Genomic DNA, 20,106 nt, shown 5'->3' with positions numbered 1-20,106 from the left:
TTATTTTAAGCATTATATGTTATAAACTGAAATGGGTACTGATGACATAAAATTGTATCTGATAATCAGGTATCATAAATATATATCTTCTTTAATATACAGTGAGTTTGTCTCATTAACATGCCAACTTTGAAGTTCTGGTTTCTGCTGCTTGTTGATGTTGATACTCACTGTCTAATTTTAAAAGTACCATAGCAAAGAGACTCTGTGAACATTTGCTTTTACATCCTTACAATATCTTCAATAATACTCAAGAATTATGTTGTTTTGGTGGTGGGTATGATATGTGACTGATAGTCTCCTTGACTGAGACTGGTCTAAATGAGTACAAAGTGATGGACCTAGTCAGGGCCATAGTGTGTGTGGTTGTGCTGCTGTGTGAGTTAACTTCCCCTGTAGCTGTGTCTGCACAAATACGTAGCAGCCCTAACTTACAATGCATAACACTTAAGGAAAGTTTATATTCAGAGCTCATCATAGCAAAGTGTTTCATGACAAAATTTTAAAAGTTGAAATGCTGGAAAAATGTTAGTAATCACCTAATTCAAGTCTTCTGTTTTATATTTCTGAATATTGATAGTGAGGTCAGGTGAGGTTTTGTGAATAGCATATAAGACTAATTAGGCTGCTCATCTGCCCAGTGCCTGCTGTTTTGCTTTTTAGTATTCAAAATTCCAGCTTTTTAAATATGGAGTATTTAAAAGAAGAAATCACCTCATGCTTTAATTGTATCATTTTTAAATGAAAATTTAAGTTAAAAACCCCAAGGAACTTAGCCAAAGATGTCTTAAAACATTAATTAGGAAGTGTTCTTTGTTTTCATAGCTTTTTAAAATAGTACTTTTATAGTTTTTTTGTTAAACAATGAGGTATTATATAATAGATAATAAAGCCTATGAAAACTTCATATATTGAGATCCAGATTACATCTTTGACAATCTAGGGTATTTATTAATAACCACAAATCAATTTGTTTTTTGTCATTAAAGTGCTTTTATCAAGAAAAGTTTGAACCACCTGGGTTTCATTTAATGAACTTTTGCTTATCCAGAAAAAATGCAAGCCAGCAGACTAGGAAATATATTTTATTTTATTATTTGATTTTGAGATATTGAGAGATATATACATGTGCATATAAAAACTGGAATCCCAAAGAACTCTCACATATTAATAAGAAAAAGACTATTCAGGTTTTTTTTAGAATAGACAAAGAACTTGAAGAGACACTCACAAAAAGAAAATCCAAATGGCCAATAAGTTTGGCAAAATATTCAGATCATTAGCTAACAGAAATGTTATTTATTTGTTTATTTATTTTAAGATTTTATTTATTTATTCATGAGAGATACAGAGAGGGGCAGAGACATAGGCAGAGGGAGAAGCAGGCTCCTTGCAGGGAGCCTGTCGTGGGACTTGATCCCGGGTCTCCAAGATCACGCCCTGGGCTGAAGGCTGCCCGAAAAATGCAAATTAAAACAAAATGGCATACCACTACATAGGCAACAGAATGACTAAAATTAAGAAAAAAAAAAAAAGACTGACAATATAAAATGTTGGTGAACTTATGGAGCAATTGAAACTCACATACATAACTGGTGGAGTATAAATTGGTACTACCACTTTGGGAAATGTTTGGCAAACTAAAGCTTAATGTACCTATTTAGATGACCTAGCAGTTCCACTTCTGGGTGTATGCCTGAGAGAAATGAAAACATATCCACACAAGGGTGTAAGTACAAATACTGTTTATAGCATTTAGATAATAACTGGATTCAACACAGGTGTCCAGTGACCAGTGAAAGTTGAGTTAGCCTATCACTGAGGAAGTACCATGAATAAACAATTATGGTGTGATGAGAAGTACTCTGATGGCAGTATGAGTAAGATACCAAAAGCACAACTTTGATGTGCCTGATTCAAGGGGAGGTGATGGGAGAAAGGAAGAAATACAGAAGAAAATTTAATTTGCTGAGCCTTGAAGGATGATTGGGATTTTGCCAGGAAGTCCAAGAAAGAGGAAAAGCCATTCCACTGGGAAAGGGTACAAAGACTGTAGTGATTAAGGAAGTCTGGCATATTTCTTCAACAATGAGCAAAGGGTAGGATATAATCTTGAAAGTTAGAGTCCAGATTCCAAAGGCCAGATAAGCCATATTAGTAAGTTTAAATTTAACTTACAATGGATTAGTTGGTAAATATTTTAAAATAATTAACTCACATGAATAGATGAAAGGAGAAAACCATATGATCAACTTGATGCAGAAAAGATAACCTGAAAAAAATTTAATACCTTTCCCTTGATGAAAATTCTTAGAAAACCTGGCACATTTTGTTAACTTAATAAAAAAATAATATTAAATATCAATAGGGAGCATCCTGTGTAACGGTGAAATACCCAACACATTGCTTTTTAAGCCTGGAATAGGACAATCTATAGACTCTCACCTCTAGTATTCAGTATTTTTCTGGAGGTACTAGCTAGTGAAATGAAATAGGAAGAAGTGATGAAATATAAAATTGTGAGAGAAAGCAAAACTATGAAATTATTTCTAATTTGAATAGGTTGAATTACTCTGAGGAACAAAAACCTTGGTTTGTTATTCAACACGGTGCCTGTTGAAATATGGATATAATTTGTATATATACAAACATATCCAAACATGCATGTGAGAAATATTGGAAGAAATAAATCATTGAGAAGGCTATCTCTAGGTGGTGGGTAGATAGGTAATTTTCTTATTTTGATGTTTATGTGTTTCCCAGATTTAATATGAAAAAGTCACTGTAAAGAAAAGCTTAAAGCAAGATATTTATAAGTTGTATGAGGTCAAGAATGAAGGCATAAAGTATGGAGGCTGTTGTAATTGTCCAGAAGTAAGATTTTAATAGCAATTGAACATGAAGTGAGGAAATATTTAAATAGAAAATTAATAGGACATATTGCCCCTAAATGGAGAACAGAGGTAAAGGGAACATCAGGATGACTTCCTGCCCTCTCTGATTGAATTTGTCAAACATTGCATTGCCCTTTGCCAGGCATTCAGCCAAATAACAAAGCTGAAAAAGATAAGTTCCATCTTCAGTGAGCTCAGTCAAGTCCATCAACAATTTTAAATCAAATGTGTTCAGACTTATGAGTACATGTTATCTAAGCAAATAGAATAAGACAGTTCAGGTAGCTGGGGGAGTGAGCATCATAGGGAGTATTCATAGTCATCATAGGGAGACAGCATGCAGAGAACAAGCAGTTTAGGGCTGGACCAAAAAGGTCAAGACAGGAGGAATGTTAAGTGATAGGGTTGGAAAAGAAGCAGAAGTCAGATTATGCTAAGAAGCTTGGACTTGATCCTGTAAGTGACAGTCAACAAGAACTAAAATGTTTATATTTCTGTTCTACAATTTAAAAGGTTATTAAAATATTTTTTAAATTGTCAAATCAAAGCAGTTACAGAATTGTATAAATAGCATGATCTCATTTCGAAAAAAACAAATATAATGGATAAACACAGATTTTCCCATAGTTTTCGGGTTATGGGCATATTTTTTTTGTAGCAAACTTTTTTGAGATATAATTTACATGTGCTTACAATGGGTACATTTATTGTATAGTTCAGTATACACAATTATACACCTATGTAATCTACCACCACAGTCAGGTTATAGAAGTATCCACTAAGCTCCCTCATGGCCTTTTGCAGACAATAACCACCTCTTTCCCACTCCCCAGGCCCTAGGCCTTCACTGATCTGTTTTGTGCTTTTATAAATTTGCCTTTTCTGGGCATTTCATATAAACAGAATAAGATAATATGTAGTCTTTTGTGTTGTCTTTTTCAAATTCATCCATGTGTTGTATTTGTAACTTCTTGCTGAGTAAGTGGCATTCCATTGTAGAAATATCCCACAATTTGTTTCACCACTCACCTATTGATTGATATTTGAGTTGTTTCCTATTTATCATTCTAGTAGATGTGTAATGGTATCTCATTTGAGTTTGTATTTATATATATTGAGCATTTTTTCATGGGCTATTTCCCTATGTTCTTTTGTAAAATAGCTTGTCAGATTTTTTTTTCCCCACTTTAAAAATCAGATTGTTGGTCTTACTGAGTTGAGAGTTCTTAGTATATTCTAGTTACAGGGATCCTTGGGTGGCTCAATGGTTTAGCGCCTGCCTTCGGCCCAGGGCGTGATCCTGGAGTCCCGCGATCAAGTTCCACATCAGGCTCTCTGCATGGTGCCTACTTCTCCCTCTGCCTGTGTCTCTGCCTCTCTCTCTCTCTCTCTCTCTGCGTCTCTCATGAATAAATAAAATCTTTAAAAAAAAAATCCTTTTCTCCTTTTCTCAGGTCCTTTTCTCAGATATGTATCTCATGGTGAATTTTGGTAGAAACAAAGATAAGAATACAGGAGGATATGTACTAAATGAGTATCCCTAGGTCTGAGAGTTATAATGACTTTTATTTCCTTCTTTTTGGTTAACTGTTTTCCAATCTTTCTCATTTAACATATACTATTTCTATAATTTAAAACACTAGTTTAAAAATGAAAAAGGAGGATTGGGGGGTTTGTGCAATTGGGTGATGGGCATTAAGGAGGATATGTGATGTAATGAACATTGGGTGTTACGTACAACTGATGAATCAATGAACTCTACCACTGAAACTATAATAATACACTGTATGTTAATTAAATTTAAATAAAATTAAATTTTAAAAGAAAGAAAAAGGATTTTAGCTCTGAAATAGAGAAAAACAGTGTAGCTAGAAAAGAGTCCTAGATCAGAAGAGAGTAGTTCTTTTTAAAGATAAGAGATTAGGGGGGGATCCCTGGGTGGCGCAGCGGTTTGGCGCCTGCCTTTGGCCCAGGGCGCGGTCCTGGAGACCCGGGATCGAGTCCCACGTCGGGCTCCCGGTGCATGGAGCCTGCTTCTCCCTCTGCCTATGTCTCTGCCTGCCTCTCTCTCTCTCTCTCTCTCTCTCTCTCTCTCTCTCTCTATCATAAATAAATAAAAAAAAATTTAAAAATAAAAAAAAAGATAAGAGATTAGGGCATTTTTATAGGCCAGTGAAAAGGAAACAGTACAGTGTAAGAATAGCCTTTTAATTCCTTAGTTCTTGGTAGAAATAGCTATTGATGTGTGGGTACACTAAATAGGTAACAACATCTGGACTAATAAGGAAAGGAAATAAACCTTAAGAGGAGCTCTACATTTCTGTAGGTTGAAAGATCTCAGAGATGTTTAGGAACTGATTTAAAAGTAAAAATAGGGGCAGTCCCAGTGGCTTAGTGGTTTAGCACCGTCTTCAGCCTGGGTGTGATCCTGGAGACCCGGGATCAAGTCCCACATCGGGCTCCCTGCGTGGAGCCTGCTTCTCCCTCGGTCTGTGTCTCTGCCTATCTACTCCCTCTCTTGTGTCTCTCATGAATAAATGAATAAAATATAAAAAAAATAAAATAAAAGTAAAAATAGGAAAAATTGTACACAAAATTATTAATGAGTTGATTTGGTACACACTGTATGCTTTTAGTACATTTTTAATCCAAAATTTTCTTTTCTCCTCAGAATTACTTTCTCCAGCTATCAAAAGGTTGGGATCAGGGACTACATTTCATTTTAAATTAGCCTAGATTTAAAAAATAAATAAGCCTAGATTTGATACATTTTAAAAAGAAAAAAAAACCTTATTTTAAAAGTTAACATTTAACTGCCCACAGTTTTGGGTAACTGCGTTTGCCCATTAGTAAGACTTTAATAGAATTCTTAAAGTAGATAATAATTGCTATGCTATCATATATATATATATATATATATATATATATATATATACACAACTAACTCTACAATTAGAAACATGTTTGTCTAGGTACCAAAACAAGAGAACAGGCTGATTTGGGAACTATCCTCGCTTTGATCCACTTGTTGTGGTCAAATTAATTAACTCCCAAATAATCATCTCTTAGGTTTGATAGGGGAATTACTAATAAAATGATTTAAAATAGCCATAAGAAGTATTAGAGAATTACTGTTTTAATCATGAGTTATTTTTATAAAAAATTCTATATATGAATTTATGTTTTTGTTAAGGGTGCTAATTTTGGTTTTATCTGCATTATTGCAAAACAGTCTTTTTGGTGGGTAATTGAGTTTGAAAATAAGAAAAGGGAAGAAAATCAGAGGTATCGACACTGAGAACATACATAGAATCATCTTTGGGGGAAAAATAGTCCACAAAGCAAAATTTGTACCTTTAAAAACTTGTGGTAGAAGAAAGAAGATTGAATATAATGAACTGGGGGCCCCTGGGTGGCTCAGTCGGTTAAGCATCCAACTCTTGATTTCAGCTCAGGTCATGATCTCAAGGTGATGGGATGGAGCTTTGTATTGGGCTCCAAGCTCAGTGAGGTGTCTGCTTGAGATTCTCTCTCTCCCTCTCCTTCTGCCCCTCCCCCCACCAACAGTATTTCTAAATAAGTAAATTTTTTGGTGTTTTTTTTTTTGTTTTTTTTTTTTAAGAGGGACGCCTGGGTGGCTCAGTGGTTGAGCATCTGCCTTCACTCAGGGTGTGATCTTGGGGTCCTAGGATCGAGTCCCACATTGGGCTCCCCACAGGGAGCCTGCTTCTCTCTCTGCCTATGTCTCGGCCTCTCTGTGTCTCTCATGAATAAATAAATAAAAGATTTTTTAAAATTAACCCAAATGAAATTGGGTTTTAGAAATTGCAAAGGGGAATTAACTAAAGCAGAAGAAAGGAATTGGATTATTTAAATGGCAAGAATAATTTAAACTTAGAAGCTAGGTTTTTGAAAAGTATAAGGAAATAGAGAAATCTTTGACAAGTTACATAAAGGAAGAAAATACCAATAACATTAGGCAATCCACCTTTACAAAAAAATCTACCATGCCCAGATTATCTTATGTACAAGCTCTATCAAAACATTAAGGAACATAGAATTCTTGTGTTAAATAAACTGTTATAACACATAAATATAGACTATGTCCCACCTCAGTGTACTAGGATAGTATAACCTAGATACTAAAACCAGACAGTAGTTTTGTAAACTGGTATACATGACTGCACTTTAAACAAGTAGAGGCCAGTCCAATTTAGGAACATTAATGTAGAAATCTTAAAGTAGGAATTTATTATGTGCCTCAGTGGTGTGCTAAGCAGTTTATATGAATTATCTCAGTCTTAAGAACCTCAAATGGTAGGTGCCATTCTACAGATAAGAAAATAAAACCTAAAAAATTCATCATAATCAAGTGGAGTTTATCCTAGGAATACAAGGATTGCTCAACCTCAGGAGATTTTTTTTAATGTAATTACCTTTGCCTGTGATAATGGTAGGTGTTCATTACTCTCATGTAAGTTTTTCTTCTTAGTCTGTAACCTGATTTAAAATGCAGTTACATAAACATGATTTTAAAACTGTAACTAGTTACTGTTAGAATAGTTTTTCTTCCTTTATGTAATCATTACTAGTCTATTTTATAGTATATTGGGAGAAACTTTGAAGAAGCAAATAGATCATTCATAGTCATAAATAGCAAAATCTTATCTAGTGTATTTTTTAATATAAAAATTTTAAATTATATCTTTTAAAAAAATACTTGTATAGATGTTGGTGATATTTCCTGTAACCTAGGAAAAATAATCTTAATGTTTCTTAGGTACAAACTGTTTTGAAGCCAGTCCACCATAAGGAAGGACAAGAACTAACTGCTTTGCTGAGTGCCCCACATGTTCAGGTAGAAAATGAACAGAATGATATATAAGTGATTTATATAGCATTCAAAGTCTCTGATAAGTCTCTGAGGACTAGAAGAGACCTCATACATTATCTGTGTAGCTTGTTTGACTTATAACTTGCACTGTAAAATAATTACTATGTTGTAATATATATTATTTATATTTTGGATTATATCTTTTTATATTTAAAATTAACCTCATTAGTAGTTTTGAAACAACTTTGTATTCTGTACAAAAATTCTTCCCTTTTTTGGTATATTCTCTGTAAATTTTAATTATCTCAGATGTTGAGCCATTAAATTGATTTTGCTTTTATGAAGATTAATAAACATTTTAGACTTTCATAACCATCTCAGAGTTAGCCTATTGTACTTTACACATCTTTTTTATTAGTTATAAAAGATACAGAGTTGCATCTAAACTTCAATTAGAAAATTTGGAAATAGATCTGAATATATAAATAATTATAGAACTTCCTGTATAAGTTTAATGACTAGAATATTAATCTACATGATTAGGTTAAAAATCTCTCTTACAGAGATAAAATCATGCTGCTACTTTAAATGCTGTGAATGTCTTTGAAACAGGCACTTTTACTGGCCCATGATAAGGTTGCTGAGCAGGAAATGCAGCTAGAACCCTTTACAGATGAGAGAGTTTATGAAAGCATTGGCCAGTATGGAGGAGAAACTGTAAAAATAGTTCGTATTGAAAAGGCTCGAGATATTCCACTGGTAAGTGCTCCACATCTCTGATCTGAAATCCTTTCTACACAGGGCTTTTGTGTATGGCAAATAGTTGAAGACCTCTACATTTCTAGTAGTTTTTCTTTTTTGAGGTTGATTTGCTGGAGTTCTTTTATGTTCTTGCTAATATTCCTTTTTCAGTTGAGAAAAGTTTGTTCTTTTCTTACCTATAATTTGATGAAAATAATAGCTTGTAAAATAATTGTTGAGGAACAAAGAAGGGGTGAGTTATCTGCTTCATTATTCTCCCAGCTTTAAAAAAAAAAAAAAAACAACAGTAATTAGAAAGTCTGATCTAAAAAGAAAAAGAAAGAAATTCTGATCTTTTCATTCCATTAATACTGTTGAAATACAATTATTTATATAGTTCACATGTACTTAGAAGTATGTATGCCTTAATGTTAATATTTTTAAATTTTTTGTCTTTTAATATTTTTATATGTAAAACTTTTTTCAATCTCTTTTCTAAGTTTCCTGTACTTGCCTTAATTTTCTTTTATTTTCAGAGAACTAGTCTTTTTTTTTTTAAGATTTTAATTATTTATTCATGAGCGACACACACAGAAAGAGAGAGAGAGAGAGAGAGGCAGAGACACAGGCAGAAGGAGAAGCAGGCTCCATGCAGGGAGCCTGATGTGGGACATGATCCCAGGTCTCCAGGATCACACCCTGGGCTGCAGGCGGCACTAAATTGCTGAGCCACTTGGGCTGCCCAGAGAACTAGTCTTTAATCTTCATGTCTCAAAAATGTCTTGAATACTATGGTACATAAAATAGGGACTGTATTTTATGGGCAGTTTATGTAACTAGGTCCCATCCCGTACCCCTCACCCCCTCCCAGAAAAAACAAGTTGGGAAAGTTACAACAAAATTTTAAAATAAAAGTTTAGGAGAAAAAGTTACATACTCTGTCTACTTTTAAGCTTTATTCGCTATTTCATATTTCCATTTTTTGAATGTATATGTTTCAGTTGTGCTTCCAATTCATGTAATAAATATAAATGCGTAATACATTTTAATGTGAAATGGTTACAGCTATAATATTTAATATTTGAATAATAAACCAGATTATTATTCATCCTTTAATCATTTTGAATTTTAAGAAAGGACTTTTTATAGTTATAAGTTCTGTTCACTAATTATATCTAAATAGTATAAAACCATTTTAATAGCATCCAGCATATAGAGAATAAATTTGATTATAGGTCTTCACATTGTTTTTAAGTAAGTGCATTTATCTGTTGTTCAAAAGTCTGCTTGGTTTTAGAATTCAAATGAATACAACATGTCTGAAACAGAAAATGTTGTAAGGAAAATGGTCAACTTTCAAAGCTAATTACCACGCCTACTCTAGTTCTGTAAGTTAGTTTTTTTCCCAAGATAACTAAAGACTTGTATTGTTGAACAGGGGAAAAAATTTTAATGAAGAAATGTTTAACAAAAAAGTACATTTTTGTTTTATAATTAGATACTGCCTTTTTTTAGGGTGCTACAGTTCGTAATGAAATGGATTCTGTCATCATTAGTCGGATAGTAAAAGGAGGTGCTGCAGAGAAAAGTGGTCTGTTACATGAAGGAGATGAGGTTCTGGAAATTAATGGTATTGAAATTCGAGGGAAAGATGTCAATGAGGTTTTTGACTTATTGGTAAGTTGATACAGAAGAATAACTGATAGGTTCTTAAAAGCTATTTTCTTAGACCTAAAAGTACAGTATTTTAAAAATGATTATTAAGAACACTAGATAATTTCTAGCCTAATATTCACATGATATAATTATTTTCACAATATTTATTAGTAGCGTTTTATTTTGGGGTTGTTACCACTGATTTTTTTTATTTTAAGCTTTATTACTACTCGGTATGTTTTATTTGCCTCTGAAATCACTAGTATAACTAATTCTTCAACATGTATTAATTGAGTGCCTACTGTGTACTAGTCACTAGGAAAATGGTGACAAAACAAAGTCACCTCTCATTTTTTAAGTTCACTTTTTTTTTATTCTCTTCAGCTGATTTCAGTACACTGTCCAACATAATAGCCACTAGCTACGTGTGCTAGTTATTTAGATTTAAATTAAATTTAAAATTCTGTTCCCCATTCATACTGGCTGCATTTCAGGTGTTCAAGAGCAGTATATAGCTAATGGTTTCCATATTAAGATGTAGATATAGAGTATTTCCATCATCATAGAAAATTCTATTGGACAGTGCCATTATAATCAGGAAACTAGTTTATAGTTACTCTTTGAGAGCAGTTTATGATCACTTTGTATATATCCACAAGCCAGATTTGTATTATTTATGTAGCTTCGGTTGTTACAATAGAATCTCCTCTATCTGCTGATGTTTGTTGAAGAATCTAGAAAACATACTTATTTTCACCTAATATCATTCATTGCTTTGGTAGAGCAGAGTCAGTGGTTGTCATTTTTAGGCTATGTTTTATGGCTGTTGTGTTTGTTGAGCACTGCGCCCTGCTATGTCAAGACTAGAAGTTTTGATTACTGTTTAGGCTGAAGGTCTCTGAACAAGGCAGTCAGTGGTGTACTGGGAAGTAATATTAGCTACAATAACACTATACAGTTAAAAATAGAATGAGTAACAGAGACAAGGTATCTGGGAAGTGAAAATATATTTCTTTGCATCACTTTTCTAATCCTGGTCACAATTACTATTTCAAATTCTACTATATTAAATCTGTGTTTGCCAGAGTAGATAGCCCAGAACTGTTCTAGCTGTGGTATCTTCCAACCCTTCACTGTGGAATCTTCCTAAGCTTACAATGAATGGGAGACAAAAACCAAAGACTTATGGGCTAAGTGGCTTTCTCAAGTGGAACAGAATTACAGAATGCCATGTTCCTGGATAGCTCTACTATAATGGAATCAATGAAAGGTCTAATTTATGATTCCTGATGAAATGTCATTCATCTTTACCAACTTTTTAAAAAGTCTTCTAGGGGATCCAGAATAGTCCAGTTTAGGGAATATTCACCATACATCATAGAATGATTTTCATAACCTAATCTTTCTTTTACAGTCTGATATGCATGGTACGCTGACATTTGTTCTGATTCCCAGTCAACAGATCAAGCCTCCTCCTGCCAAGGAAACAGTAGTAAGTGATTTTTTTATGTTCCTTATTTATTGTCTGTTGTCTACTGTTTACTTTTTTATTTAATTAATAAACTTTTTTTTTAGAGTAGTTTTAGGTTCACAGCTAAACTGAACAGAAGGTTCTCACATATCTCCTGCCCTGATACATGCATAATTGCTTCCACTGTCAGCATCCTTGTACCATTTGTTACATCAATAACTTTTGGTGGTATACATCCTATGGGTTTTGACAAATGTATAATTTATAATATGTATCCACCATTCTACTATAGAGAATAGTTTGCCCTAAAAATCCTCTGTGCTCTACCTATTTATTAATTCCTCCCCCCCCCAACCCATGACAACCACTGATCTCTGTAGTTTTGCCTTTTACATTATATCAATATAGCTGGAATGATAACAGTATATAGCCTTTTCAGATTGGCTTTTTTTTTTTCATGAGTAATAAGCATTTAAGTTTCCTCCATGACTTTTCTTAGCTCTTGGTTGCACATTTTTTTAAGCAACATTCTGTTGTCTGGGTATACAATAGTTTATCTTCTTACCTACTGAAGAATATCTTGGTTGCTTCCAAGTTTTGGTAGTTACCAGTTAAGCTCCTATAAACATCCCTGTGCAGGTTTTTTTGTGTGTGGACATGTTTTCATCTCATTTGAGTAAATACCAAGGAATCAAAAACTTCTATCCACACAAAAACTTGCACATGAATGTTTACTTTTAAGTATTAGAAATGTCACTTTATATTTTTAGATTTTTTATTTATTAGAGAGAAAGCACAAGCAGGGGGATGGGGACAGGGGAAAGCAGACTCCCCACTGAGCAGGCAGCCTGATGTGGGTCTTGATCCCAGAACTCTGGGATCATGACCTGAGCTGAAGGCAGATACTTAACCTACTAAGCCACCCAGGTGCCCCTAGAACTGTCACTTTAATTATTTCTTGCACTCAAGTAAAAGGTAAATTCAGCAGTTTTTATTTAAAGAGATAGAAGTCTTAATATTTCAAATTTATTAAAACTTTACAAAGTAAAATGTAGAGCATACTTTTCTTCCAGAATTTTTGACTTCTAGCTTTTGTCTTTTTCTGTCATTATGGGTCGTTTATTTAGCTTAAACATACTTAGTATAGGGGGAAGTGCTTTTACAAATTATGCACAACTTTAATTTTAGAGTATGTTTTGCTTCTTATGTTAAATATTCAGCTAGCTAGCTAACAGACTTAATTACTATATGACTTAACAGTCCTACTCCTAGGTGTATATCCAAGAGAACTGAAAACATACATCCTCACAAAAACTTGTACATGAATGCGCATAGCAGCATTATTTTATTGACCAGAGAGTAGAAACAGCCCAGATGTCGGCTGGTTGATGAGTGGAAAGTGAAATATGGTATATCCATAAAAGGAATATTATTTGGCCATAAAAAAGAATAAAGTACTGCTCCTATATGCTACAACATGGATGAACCTTGAAAAAATTAGGCTAAGCGAAAGAAGGCAGTCACAAAAGGCCATGTATTGGATAATTTATGTGAAATGTCCAGAAGAAGTAAACCCATAGAGAGTGACAGTAGATCAACAGTTCCTTAGGTGTAGGGAAGGGAAGTTAGAAGAGTATGGGAGTAATTCCTAATGAGTATGGGATTTCCTTTTGGGATGATAAATATGTTGTGAAATTGCTTATGATTGCACAGCTCTGAATTTACTAAAAGCCATATGATTTTATACAGTAGTGACTTTTATAACGAATTATTTCTCAGTAAAGCTGTTAAAAATTACAGATTTCAAAATGCCAAGTTAACATGGAAGGCTGATGTATTGCATCTGTTATTTTATAAAATCAAACACTTTGAAAGAAGACACAGTTTCATTTTTTTCTCAATATTTTATCACAATTATGCTTTATATTTTGTTTATCATTTCACATTTTCCTTTTATTCTTTATGAGACATTTTGAAGTTGATGTTGCATCCACAACCTTTCTTCTGTGTAAAGTTCTTTATAAGAAGAAAAATGAGGAAATAGTTTGTCTCTGAATTCCAGCAGCCTCATTCTCTGTGCCTTTTCCCATGTCTCTCCTGTGAACAAGAGTTTGGATATTTAGTATAGAATCATGATCTGGTTTGTATTTTAAAAAAAACACTTTTGGATGCTGTGTATAAATTAGATTAGTAGAGCCAGTAATGGAAGCAAGGAGATTTAGGAAACTGAAGTCATCATAAAGTATGTTGATGGCCTAAACTAGGATGATAGCAGTGGCAGTGGAGAAAATGGTTCAGGCTATATTCTAGAAGTAGAGATGGCAGGACCTTGTAATGAACATGGAGGGTAAAGGAAAGAGGAAGTTAAGAATGTTTGAGGAACTAGGCGGATAGTGGTGCTGATTATTACTAGAAGGAAGTCTGGAGGAAAAACAGATTGGGGGAGAAAAATGAAGAGGTCCATTTTCTAGGTTTGAGAGGCATTCAGGTGGATATACTGAGTACATAGAATTGAATATATCAGGGTGCCTGGGTGGCCAGTCATTTGGGCATCCGCCTCATGGTTTTGGTTCAGGTCATGATCTCAGGGTCATGAGATTGAGCCCCAAGTAGGGCCCTGTGCTTGTGAGGAGTCCACTTGAGATTCTCTCTCTCCCTCTGCCCCCCTCTCCCCCCTGCAAATAAATAAATCTTTTTTTAAAAAAAGAATGTATCAGTCTGGAATTCTAAGGAGAGATCTGGGCTATAGTTGTATTTACTGTGGTGAGAGAAGGTCAGAGGACCAGCCTGTTTAAACATGTGTTTGCAAAATTTAAAAACAATTGTTTAAGGATGTTCACAGTAGATAAAGATAACTGGATTGGAAGGAAAAGTTGAGAAATACTGCTGTCAAATGTATTTACTTTTCCAGTAGAGGTATAAAATGTATTATCTAATTTACATCTTAATTTTTTTCTCATTTGGAAGAGGATCTGGAATTTTATAATGCAGTAAGATTTTTATGAATACATATTTTATCAGAGATACAAAAAATATAGAAAATTTCAGTGTATATTAGATGGGCATCCCTTTTCAAGTTAGGGCAGTTACTGTATTAAGTTTGCTCTTACCTTAAGGTTTGTATTTCTGTCTGCCTTCTACTAAAGTATCTTTTGGATGTCCCACAGATACCCTAAACTTCTCCTGTAAAAAATGGAAGCAAACAATAAAGATAATTCTTCTTGAGTGGGTTGGGGGAGGATTTTGAAAACTGTTGCTTGACCCTAGAAAAGCTTTTCTTGATGCTGGCCTTAATTCTACAGTGTGAGTGAGGGGTAAAGTTTAAGCCAAGCTAAAAGATGATATACTTCCATTTTCTTTTCCACCAATAATTTTAAAACTTCAAAATAAATCTGTAATAAATACAGAAATAAAAATTACAAAGAAAAATTATTTTGGAGCATTGAGTCCCTTAGGAAAGATGTAAATAAATTCATGAATCATTATCTCTTTACCATATCCCCATTGGTAGGACTTCAAGCTTATGAGCTTACAGGTACTAAAAAAAAAAGGCAAAGAGAAAAATGTGAGGCTGGAATATAATCCTATTTAAACAATCCTATAATCCTATAATTTTAAATTTAGATGGAAGATTTTGTTTAGAAACCAAACACTGTTTTGATCAGATACATTGTACTGATATTATAGCATTGTTAAACTCTGGAGTCTTCTATAAGGGTCAACATCTCTCCATTTTAAGAAGAGCTCTGTTTGGGGCACCTGGGTTGCCCTGACTCTTCAGTTTGGCTCAGGTCGTGATCTTAAGGTTGTGTAATGGAGCCCTGTGTGGACATAGAGCCTGTTAAGATTCTCTCTCTCCTCCTTCCTCTGCCCCTCTCCCCCGTCTCTCTCTTAAAAAGAGGAGGGGGTGCGCTGTTTTCCTTTGTATGGTACACAATAAATTAGCCACTAACAGAACTAGAGAGGAAAGATGGATGAAGATAACTTTTAGCACTGATAAGAATGGATCAGAATATATGGACAGAAATCACACAGAACATGTCAAGGAAATGCTCAGACTTTAACTCAACTAGATGGTTAATCTCAATGTGAAAAATTTTGCTCTTAATTTTAGTGGGTATGTTTTAAATAGCACTAGATAAACTTGTTAATATAAGCAAAACATTTGCCCTCTATACTCTTCTTCAGTCTACACAGAGAGAGGCCTCATTCCAAACCAGCTAAATCTGAATAGTCAAGGTTGACACCTAGGCAAGAGGAGAGAGAAAAGCATCTCTGGCTGATTTTGTTATCCTTTGGCAACAGTTACAGACCTAGATACAGCCTCCACCATGGTCTAATTAGTTTCCCTCAGGGTAGTAACCAAAGATTTTAGGGTGCGTTATTTTTTTTTAAGATTTTATTTATGTGAGAGAGAAAATGGGGCAGAGGGTAAGCAGACTCCCCGTGGAGCAAGGAGCCTGATGCAGGACTTGATCCCAGGAAATCATGACCTGAGACAAAGGCAGACAGTTTAACTGACTGAGCCACCCAGTGCCATAGGGTACGTTTTAAACAGCATATATATAAGTTATCAAAGGAACCTAGTTAAAATGCAGAACCAGGGGATCCCTGGGTGGCGCAGTGGTTTGGTGCCTGCCTTTGGCCCAGGGCGTGATCCTGGAGACCCGGGATCGAATCCCACATGGGGCTCCCGGTGCATGGAGCCTGCTTCTCCCTCTGCCTGTGTCTCTGCCTCTCTCTCTCTCTCTCTCTCTCTCTCTCTCTCTCTCTCTCTCTCTCATAAATAAAAAATAAAAAATAAAAATTTTTTAAAAAAATGCAGAACCAAAATCTGAGATGTGGCATAAGAATTTAGTATTTTGATAAATATTCCACGTAGGTGATCTGAGCAGAACACTTTGAAAATGTGCTGAGTATTGCTTTCAGAAAGTTATTTGACAAAATCATCAATCAGGTGACCAAGTATGGTTTCATAGATCTCTAAAAGGCTGATAACAAAAATGATCTTTTCACCACCTTAAGTAACCCCTATAATCCCATATTTAGATTTCCAAGACTTTTGGCTAAAAAACAACAATCTGAGCAGATTTTGGAAGCACTGATTGACAGAGATGATAGTCAAGCAGGTTTTTTTTTTATAATCCTACATATTAGGTACTTCTAGATTATCCTACCTCTCATACCAGGATCACAAAATTGTATGTATAATCTCTTTAACCAGCATCTGAACTGCGTTCTGATTCTCTGCTACCTTTGTATAACTTTATAAAATTCACTTTTGGTCTCTATTTTCACATCAAGAACAAGGTTCATTATTAGGGCACTGTAGTTGGAATGCAGCAGAACACTGTCAAAATGAATGAAGTCTCTGAACCATATTTAACCCAGTAGTGAATATTATGTGATTAAATTGTATGAAGTAAAATACTGGGGAAAGTAATCTATACTTCTAGGAATCAGAATGATGTTTACCCTTGGAGGACATAGGGTGGTTAGTGACTGAAAGGGCATAAGACAGGGTTTCTGGGGTGCTAGGGATACTCTGCTTCTTGATTTGTGTGCTTGTTATACAGGTATGTTTCATTTGTGAAAATTCATTGAGCCATACACTTATGATTTTGTGTACTATTTGAATTTATGAAGTTCATCTGTGAAAAACTACCCCCCCAAAAAGCAGACTAACATGTAAATTCTACATTTTTTTTAACTGGACCATTTTATTGCTTTACCTCAATGTTATTCTTTATATATTAGGACTTAGATTTCCTCATTTCTTCTTTACAGTAGTTAGTAATACATTTTTTTGAAATTATAAAAATATTGTTTAATGACACCCTCAAGCGTAATTTCTGAAAGAGGCTGCTGCTTTCATGAGAATTCTTGGTTATGCCATATATATATATGCCATGTATATATATATATCTATATACACACACACACACATATGTATCTTTATCACTTAGAAAGTATTTTATCAAATTTCATACAGTCCATCGTTCTTGATTGAGAATAGTCAAATATTGTGCTTAAGGAACTGAAAGATATTGTCTTCTCATAAAACAGTTTTTGAGGCAAGCCAGTATTATCTTTATGATAGGTAGCTTCAATTATGGTGAAGGCAAAAGTCTTAGTTAAGGAAGACAGATAACAATTGGATAGAAAAGGACTCTGAATTATAGAATTCCTAGGATGTCAATCAAATGCTTGGCTTATTTAGCTGAAACCAGAAATTTAACCTACACCGGGCAGAAGCACTCATTGTGTACAAGTGTTAAATTTCATTAAACAAAAATGGACATCTTACAGATTTTGGAAATGACACATGCCACTTAACCAAGTGGGATAAAAATTACAGATGGAGAAGGTAAAAAAGAATATTAATTCCTTTATAAATGCCTTAGAATTAAGATATAACTTTGTTATATCTTATGGAGGTATACTGGAAGAAAGAGTAGGAAATAGCTTTCAAGAAGATTCATGCTGTAAGTGTAATATATATTTTTTTTGATAGAAGTACATTGTTAACAAAAATTATAACTTGTACCACTAGTTAAATTTCAAAGCCTACAAATAGAACCCAATAAGAATTTATTATAAATTTGATTTAGATAATTTTAGCTGTTTGGGGTGTGATTGGTTGATGAACCTAAACACATCCTTTTGAAAGAAAAACAGAAGTTGAAGGTACAGTCACACAATGTATCCAAGAAAGGAAGAGGGTATTTGGGAAACTGACACTCTAAGTAGGTGACAGATGCAATGAAGTACAGTCTACCTTTCCAAGTGATTGTGGTTTAGAAATTACATACCTTATTACAGAGTCATTGTTTTCAAAGGTCAGGAATGGAGGAGGAAGGGGTCTCAGTTATATTCCCTCTGCTTCTCTCAAGTCTTTGAGGTCCCTTAGCACTTCAGGGTTGTTAGTGGCTAACAGTGCAATGGCTTGTACAGTGTTTGTGTTTGTTTTTTACTTTTGTATGAGTTTGCAGTTAACAGAGAGATGAAATTAATCAAAGAAAATAGAGAAGCCTGAGAAAATACTGCTGCTACTTAACTAAACCTCCCTTCTTTCAACTCAGAATTGCTTTGCACTAATGAAAAATTGTAACATTTTAATTATATTTATTTATGCTGAATATTTTGTGTTGTCATTTCATCATTACTGTGTTGTTTTGATTTTTATCCTTTTTATCTTTTAGATCCACGTGAAAGCTCATTTTGATTATGATCCCTCAGATGACCCTTATGTTCCATGTCGAGAATTAGGGCTATCTTTTCAAAAAGGGGATATACTTCATATCATTAGTCAAGAAGATCCAAATTGGTGGCAAGCCTACAGGGAAGGGGATGAAGATAATCAACCTCTAGCTGGCCTTGTTCCAGGTAAAAGACAATATAGTAGAACATACTTAAAAGAACGTTTAAAATACAAGCCTTCACAGAGAAAAATTCACTTTTTCATGTCTTTTAAAAAATGATTACTTTTTCATGCAGTTGGGTCTTTATGTGTATTAATAAGGTGACAGAAAGCCATAAATCCTCTGGTTTAAAACACAAAAGCTAAAACTAAATTTTTGTCTATCCTCAGTCATATTTCAGAGAATGAGGAATGAGCTTCTTATACTAACTTCAGAGGATAATGCTGCACCTTTGATTCTTCACAGTAACACACAAGACAGTACTCTAGAAATCTTGGAATACTGAATATCCATCATGTTCTACTTCGTGTTTGTGCTAGATATCAATTTGATATCTTCTCATCATGACAGACCTAGCCCATAAATATTTAGAACTAGAGTATATTGACTGCTTACATTGAGTTTCTGAAAGTATAGAAGTGCATAAAGGAGATTTCCGTGATATCATTTGTAAATCTTGTTATAGGACAAATAAATGGACCCACCTTAGTTTGAGTTTGATGATGGTTTTAAGTGTTAGAATTAGAAGACTTCTTAAGAGGTCATATTGTCCAGATTGCCATTACAATAGCAGTCTACATATGTATGTACTATAAAAATGTGCCGTAGAAGTACATGACTATAATGTTCTTAAACATTTTAATATTTAACTGACCAAAATTATTTTGTTCCTTTTTTTTCTGAATCTGTCAAAATCAGATACTTACTTTAAAAAGTTTTTTTTTAACTTATTTTTAAATTTTAATGCTCTTAAAATTTCCCCCTCTCCTCATAATTACTTGTTTTTACTTGGAATACAATCTGTATAGCTCCTAAAGATAATGTGGTTATCTATAATACTGCTTATGTGTGTCAAACTCAGTATTAATGTTTTTGCTTGTGCTCTTATGAAAATGCACAAGTTCTGCTGATTATCCCAACATAGATAGAATTTGCTTATTGATTTCTAAGAATCCTTGGCTTGAAACAAAAAAGAACTAGATATGAAAATTTAAAAAGTAGAGCTCTAATCCAAAATTTCTAAGTAAAACCACTTTTATCCTTCAGAAAAAAATACATTTGACTTTAAGGTAGATAACTGAAAAGAAA

General features: G+C 34.0%; 1 protein-coding gene across 9 annotated transcripts in view; it reads left to right on the top strand.

Annotated features, from left to right (window-relative positions):
- PALS1 (protein associated with LIN7 1, MAGUK p55 family member) overlaps positions 1–20,106 on the top strand; it is a 74,671-nt gene that overhangs the window by 38,657 nt on the left and 15,908 nt on the right. For all 9 annotated transcript variants that reach the window (XM_055303897.1, XM_055303893.1, XM_055303891.1 and 6 more), the window contains 5 exons: positions 7,675–7,752; positions 8,341–8,487; positions 9,985–10,146; positions 11,540–11,617; positions 18,799–18,982. In XM_055303897.1, the coding sequence (XP_055159872.1) occupies positions 7,675–7,752; positions 8,341–8,487; positions 9,985–10,146; positions 11,540–11,617; positions 18,799–18,982 (649 nt within the window). The remainder of the gene's footprint in view (positions 1–7,674; positions 7,753–8,340; positions 8,488–9,984; positions 10,147–11,539; positions 11,618–18,798; positions 18,983–20,106) is intronic.

The sequence above is a fragment of the Nyctereutes procyonoides genome, unplaced genomic scaffold, assembly GCF_905146905.1.
Source record: "Nyctereutes procyonoides isolate TBG_1078 unplaced genomic scaffold, NYPRO_anot_genome, whole genome shotgun sequence".
NCBI classification, from domain to species: domain Eukaryota; kingdom Metazoa; phylum Chordata; class Mammalia; order Carnivora; family Canidae; genus Nyctereutes; species Nyctereutes procyonoides.
This window is presented reverse-complemented; position numbering and strand designations above follow the sequence as displayed.